Source organism: Penaeus vannamei, chromosome 37 (genome assembly GCF_042767895.1).
Source record: "Penaeus vannamei isolate JL-2024 chromosome 37, ASM4276789v1, whole genome shotgun sequence".
Classification (NCBI taxonomy): Eukaryota; Metazoa; Arthropoda; class Malacostraca; order Decapoda; family Penaeidae; genus Penaeus; species Penaeus vannamei.
In genome coordinates, this window is record NC_091585.1 from 1,945,469 (window position 1) to 1,952,968 (window position 7,500).

Sequence of the window (7,500 nt, forward strand, 5' to 3'; positions counted from 1 at the left end):
GGAGGAGGGAAAGAGTGGAGGATTAAAGGGTGTGGGGAAGAAGGAGGGACGGTAGGATGAGAGAGACCAGAATTTCGGAAGTTGCATGATTTAAGTGGAGGAAAGGAATTGAAGGATAAAAGGAAAAAGAGGATTTGGAACAAAAACAAACAAAAAGTGGAAGGGGTCGCGGGACAAAGGATAAACGACAGGTTAAGGTTAGAAGGGCAGGTGACGTGGAAAGAATGTGAGAAGGATATTAGTGACGCTTAAAAGATTGACGAACGTACAAGAAAGGTGTTTCTGCACCGAAGATGATAATTTTCAACGAACGTTAGCTTAATGAGAATACTAATATGGTATAAAACATTAAGTACACATTCTTAATTACCTGCGGACTTTCTTGATCTTATAATCATTCATGTCTGTGAGTTGAACCGGATAGTTTAGGAACGCTTTGTGGATACTTTTGCTGTTCGGTGAATACCTGGAGTGGAAAATTAGCATTATATGTATTATATATATATATATATATATATATATATATATATATATATATATATATATATATATATAAATATATATATATATATATATATATATATATATATATATATATATATATATATATCTATATATATATATATATATATATATATATATATATATATATATATATATATATATATATATATATAAACATATATACATATATACATACATATATGAATACATACATGTATTCATATATCTATTCATATATATATATTCATATGTATATTCATATATATATATATATATATATATATATATATATATATATATATATATACATATGTGTCTGTGTGTGTGTCTGTGTGTGTATGTATATTTGCATATATATTCTGATTATCGTTATTATTTTTATACACACACAATCACTCACATAGACACACACACACGCATAAATATATAGATATAGATAGATAGATAGATAGATGGATACAGACATACATACATGCATTTATTACCAACTATGCAAAATCTTGATTTTCAATGCCTAAGAATCTTTGAAAAGTTCCTTAAATTTGCATGAACCACGAACCTCACTCTCACAATAGAAAAGTGATCTACATACCTGTTGAAGTGTATGATGAGGATCTTTGGGAAAGCTTCGACAGAAACCTTCCTTGTGCATGATTTGCTCTTGCATCTGTTGCAATCCCAGTCAATCCTTTGCTCCCCGTAAGCGTTGGCAATCAATGTCTGGGGAATGCACACCATGACAATGACGGGAAGGATACCGGTAATCATGGGGCTTATCTATTAAGTTTTCCATTAATTGTCCACGCATTCCCCCTCATGAACTGTCAGTACCTTTTCTGTCTTCCTGGCTTACCTGTAATCGGTTTCCGGGCTGATTTGGGTGGACGGTGAGTGTCAGGGAAGAAAATATTTCATCTTTTCGTAAAACCTCGTTTTTGCATCCATTGCACTTAATCACCGCCTGCTCCTTTCCGAAAAAGAGGTCACTGAAGGGGGAATCTTCTGGATTCTGGAAGATAATGTTATCGCTGTTGTATTCAGTGTAGATGGTTTCATAATCTTTATAATATAATTATTGCAAAATGAAAAGAATTCCATACACACACACGAACACACATATATACATACAGACAAACACACACACACACACACACACACACACACACACACACACACACACACACACACACACACACATATATATATATATATATATATATATATATATATATATATATATATATATATATGTATGTATGTATGTATGTAAGTAACCCAGCTATATCTATATCTAATTACTATATATATATATATATATATATATATATATATATATATATATATATATATATATATATATATATATATATATATATATATATAATCTTACATGTTTGTCACATACGTATCTTCACACATACATATATATATGCATATAGGCCTGATCATTGCTTCCTCTGTTCATTCTTCTCTTCTTGCCTCACCAGACATTAGAATGTTGTGTTGTCCACAAGAGCTATGTATTGTTGTAACGCTTCCTTGTTCATCACCGTTCGTCACATGCTAACAACGTGACTTGGTGCGATCTTTAAACCAGTGTATAGGCGATCAGGCAGACTCCCTGCGGGGAGCCAATGAGCAACACCTCGCTCCGAGGAGCTGCTGAACCCCAACATCTTATTCAGTAAAGGAGTATATATATATATATATATATATATATATATATATATATATATATATATATATATATATATATATATATATAAAGAGAGAGAGAGAGAGAGAGAGAGAGAGAGAGAGAGAGAGAGAGAGAGCGAGAGAGAGAGAGAGAGAGAGAGAGAGAGAGTGTGAGATAGAGAGAGAGAGAGAGGAGAGTCATGGCGCACTAGAGAAACCCTTCTGCAGTACAAAATGTAAATGGAAATGCTGGGGAGAGGGGAACTGCCCCTCCCACCCAGGGGAGGGCAACTGCTGGGGCTCAGGTTGGGAACGTGAGTTACTCGTCCCGCCTGCGGTCTAGCAGCCGCCACCCCGATTTGGAGCCATAGGGCAGAGCCCTTGAGAACTCCACAGGCGGACGATGGCTCCTACAGCCTGCTGCCCTCTTTTATATGGGGTAATGTCGGTGGGGGAGGCAAAAGTGGCGGAGCAACCGCCTAAGGTTTAACCTCATGCAGCCTCTTTGGGTGGGAGCTTGGAACATCCGGTCTTTACAGCAAGATGAAAGATTACCCCTGCTATTGAGGGAACTGAAACAGCTGGGAATTGAGGTGGCTGCCCTCTCAGAGGTGAGGAGACCGGACAGTGGCACGATCAGTATGGGTGGGTACACCTATTACTGGTCGGGCCAGGGCGATGCTCATCATCTCTAGGAGTAGACATAGCCATCTCCAGTCGACTTCAACCTTCGGTAGTAGAGGTGTCTCCGGTTGATGAGCATATTATGACATTGAGACTGAAGTACGCCTTTGGCTTTGTGTCTCTTATTGATGTGTATGCTCCAATTGATGTATGTAAACTCGATGTGAAAGAGGCGTTCTATGCCAAACCTTCATCTGTGGTAGACAAATGCCCCGGTGAGACATTTGCATTGTACTGGGAGACTTCAGTGCATTATCCAGCTGAGATCGAGATGGCTACGAGATGGCATTTAGCAGCAAGACGTTTGAGATTTTAATGAAAAGATTCAATTACCGTGGGGTAAGGGTTGCAACGCAGTTTTTGATATGTATAGTTGTCGTGCAAAAGGGAATGCGCTCTGCGTATATAGTCAGATCTCCCAAGGATGACAACGTTATTACGAGAAAAAAAAAATGGAAGCCCTTCTAATGAGAAAATTGCCTAATTTTAACTTGAGTGCTGGCCAATGGGGGTTAGATGATCTTACCTCATCACTTGTTATCAGAGCCTTCCCTAGACTCTTCGACCTTGACCCTCCCCCTGAGACCTGATTCAGATCTTGTTCATTCTGTCTCTCTATCTGTATATAAACGTCAAAATTCTCTCCTGGTAGAAGGGAAATCGCGTCTCGGACTCTTGGCTAAGATCAAAGTGTAGAATCTGTCCTCTCCTGGTATCCATTTCGGTTTTTGTCTGAAGAGGAACTCGTAAAGAGTTCGAAACGTAACACTTATTTTCAGTTCTCATTGTGGCTAGTTTCATTTTCATTTTTGTGTACACGTTATTGTGTTTGTCATATGTGTGTGTGTATAACATATAATTCATACATATACACACAAACACACGCATATAGATACATCTACATACACACACAGAACTCGAAGAGAACGTAATAGGAAGACGAAAAGAGGGAAAAAACAAACGAAGAAGCAAAGAAAGAAAAATCTGAAATCAAGAAGAAGAAGAAGAAAAAAATAATTATATATATACATATATATATATATATATATATATATATATATATATATATATATATATATATATATATGCATATATATGTATACATATATATATATATATATATATATATATATATATATATATATATATATATATATATATATATATATATATGTATATATATATATGTGTGTGTGTGTGTGTGTGTGTGTGTGTGTGTGTGTATGACAAAACACTTCCGTCAAAGAAAAACACACAGAGAGGAAAAATGCGAAAGAGTATGAGAATGACAAACCGAAGATACCGTACTTTGAATTCCTTCCTCGCAGCAAAGAGGAAAGCGGACAGGAAGTCGTGTGCATCGCGTTGGTCGTTCCCCGCGAAGAGGGGGTCGTGCCTGCACATTGAGCTCTGGAAGGAGAATTTGGTCTTTAGGCAGAGATAAAATATGTCATCATTATCATCCTATTTTAATAGGGAAAATATCCGTACCCAAATGAAAGCCCAAAGTGAATATTTTCATTAAAGCATCAAAACAGAAAGTGACGTAACTTACCTTGAAATCATTCAGAACACCTCCATAATTTCCTCCGTAAGTGAGAGCTCTTACCACAGCGGCGAAAGACTCAGTGACTCTGTCGTGGATGCTTTGGCCGGCCAGATGCTGCCTGGGTACATGGTGTGAGAGATGGAGAAAAGAAGTGTTTATACCTCGGTACGATAGAAGATGATGGAGGTTAGGAAAAAAAAGTTAATAACACAGTGTAACCATTATCTCTTTTCTTTGCATCTTTCTGGTAAGAAATCTTAAAGTTACACAAATAATGTTTATGACATTTATACACACACATATACAAACACACACTCATACACCCACACACCCTCATCCACACCCTCCCACACACACACTCTGAGGAACAAGGGTTACCTTCCCGAGTCTAAACTAGGAACCCGCGACCAGCGCTCGAAACCTACAACACACTTGACCAGAGTTCTCGGCCCTGAGCAGACCTCCTCCCTGGGGGTCTCTCCCCACGCGCGCCCCGCTCAGCGCGCCTGTAGGGCTCCCCTTTGCACCAGCACGACACAGCCCGCGCCACGCTACCTACCCCTCCTATCAATAAACAGCTGAATCAGAATTGTGTCTCCATACACCCACCAAATCAGGGCAAACACAAAACCCCTGACAACCGGTGGCAAGCGGTGGGATGACACGAACAACAAGCTTCCAAAAAACTGTGAGTACATCATTGGCAATCATTTCTTTTCTTTCACCATTCTTCTGCCTTGTGTGCATGCCGTGTTTTTTCCAAAAGTGCAGTGATTTTTTTCCCAAATATCAGAACAAGTGTCTGTGTAAAGTGCATTTTCTTTCCTTCTTTCTGTTATCTACCATGTTTTTTTTCTCATGGTAGATGGTCGCTTTTTTTTTAGGGAATCCCCATTTTCATCACTTGTGAGAGTGCATTTTCTTTCTTTGGCGTGTTTTTTTACTTAAATCTAACTCGGCTTAAATATTTTAATCATGTGGGTGAATATATCGTGCATTTTCTCAAAATTATTATCTAATTCTACGGACATTCTAGGTCACGTGACTAGTCCTAAGCATTGCCATATTCTCCACATTTTTTTTTATTCTTATTATCTCTCACTGCGTTAACCGACGTTCAATTCGTATAGTATCGCTAAGTGCATTTATTTGGGCTCGGTTTACCAATGCATTTGTGAGATTTTTTAATATTTAAATAATTTAGTTGAATTATGCACAAACAAACATTTTCTCTCTCCCCACGCTTCCCACCAATCCCCGTCCCTTACCCTCCCGCTATTACTATCACTACTATCCTAAATCCCCTCCCTCCCTCCTAACCCCCACCCGTTATCCCCCTTCCCTCTCTACCTATTTTCAGTATTTCTGTTCAAGCCAATAGCATTTTAGCTTTTGATATTTTTATGGTAAACATATTTTTAAAGCAACGTGCGTCATGTTTATTCATATTTTATATGAATATCAACTTTTTATTTTTATGTATAAAGTGTTATATTCGTTTTTTAGTGCGAATGATTTCACACATAGTTATTAAGGTAAAATCAGGTCAGGTCCTGTCAGACGATGACGTTACCTCACTTTTGAATGACCTGTATTAGCCTCGATTTTTTTTCTTTCCACATTTCAGTTTATTTAAACGTGTGATATATTGTGATTTATCATTATCCCATTATCGAGGTATTTCCAATAGAGTGATGAATTTACTTCCGGTTTGCATGCATATATTGGGAACTGTGATAATATTAGCATGATTCAACGAATTAAATCGTATGTTTTTACATTATTATTATAGTACATTTGTGCATCTTCCAAAGCATATTTCGTAATTATTCGTTTTCTTTATAGATATATATATTTTTAAAAATTATTCATGTATGGTAAATTACTGTCCTTTTCACAATATTATCTGCTAGCTATTGCTATTTATAGCAAATGTTCGGATAACGACCTCATTTGATCTTAGTCAGGTAGAAGGTACTCATAGCCATCTGATTCTGCTCGACCCAAAAATACATTCAAGCTATTTGTATTTATATCCTATTCAATGATCTCCATGTTAGAGACTGATTATATTATACAACTACTACGATTTCATATTGTTGTTGTTCTGTATGTGCAAAGATGCACACATCGGAAGAGGCGATCTACACACCGCGCATTCTTATCGCTATATGTGAGATTATCGCTGGTATTCCCCAAGAAGATGGGTACCCAACTGCGTTCTGCATATAAGCTGGATGATGTTGGATCATCACGTCATCACCTTCCTCAGGGAATTTATTTTAAGCATCATTTACAACCACGAAGATTGTCATTCGACTGTCAGTTGTCTCAGGGAAGCATTTTACGTACTAATTAAAGTACCATTTTGTATGATTTTGCATAGTAGTTGATTAATATTGCAATTACCATAAGCTTATTGTTATTAGCATGAATGTTTTTTTTTCGTGTAGTCAGATCAGTGATTATTTTCATTAAGCTCAACTTATATCGCCACCCCGCCTACATACCTGACCCTCCCCCCCCCATCCTCACCCATACCTCTTTTTCCACCCCCACCCCATCCTTCCCTTAGCCTCCCGCCCACCCACTCCTCCTCCCCTTTGCTTATTTCTTCCAACTTCCATGCCATCCTATTCCTTTTTTTTACTCACTCTCGCCCTTACTTTAACAAATTACTAATAACTCTAAAAACTAAAATATATCTATGAGCATTCTATTTTCTTCTCGTGTGCTATACTCTCACACTCATTTCATAACTCTCATCCATTAAATTAATCAACTCGTCTACGCACTCATGCAGCCACATGCGAACATCGTCCCGCAAAAATTCGTTAATTGCACAAGAATTACATGCGTACTGTTTCCGGAAGATAACCGACTTGTGCCAACCATGTATTCTTGCCTTGCATTACGTTTTATCGTGCATATGTTGTCCGAGAAAGTTATGAGTAATGAATGTAATGAGTCGCTCCCGAAGTATGAGGACTGCATTACCTGTCTTCATTATCACTTTGCCTCTAATTGCTGTTGGTGACGTGTGATAGACAACTTCAAGGAAATGACAATTACTATTAGTCAGACGT

General features: G+C 37.6%; 1 protein-coding gene and 1 non-coding gene across 2 annotated transcripts in view; one reads left to right on the forward strand and one right to left on the reverse strand.

Moving 5' to 3' along the window:
- The window catches only part of LOC113812120 (uncharacterized), a gene marked incomplete in the record, with an annotated part of 315,713 nt that overhangs the window by 646 nt on the left and 307,567 nt on the right, over positions 1-7,500 (reverse strand). Inside the window, 5 exon segments of the mRNA XM_070115209.1 lie at positions 371-466; positions 1,097-1,224; positions 1,358-1,513; positions 4,174-4,275; positions 4,421-4,532. Coding sequence (XP_069971310.1) covers positions 371-466; positions 1,097-1,224; positions 1,358-1,513; positions 4,174-4,275; positions 4,421-4,532 — 594 coding nt within the window.
- Positions 3,525-3,722, forward strand: LOC138859711 (U2 spliceosomal RNA). Its single transcript, XR_011398204.1, has one exon. It is a non-coding gene; the product is annotated as a U2 spliceosomal RNA (small nuclear RNA).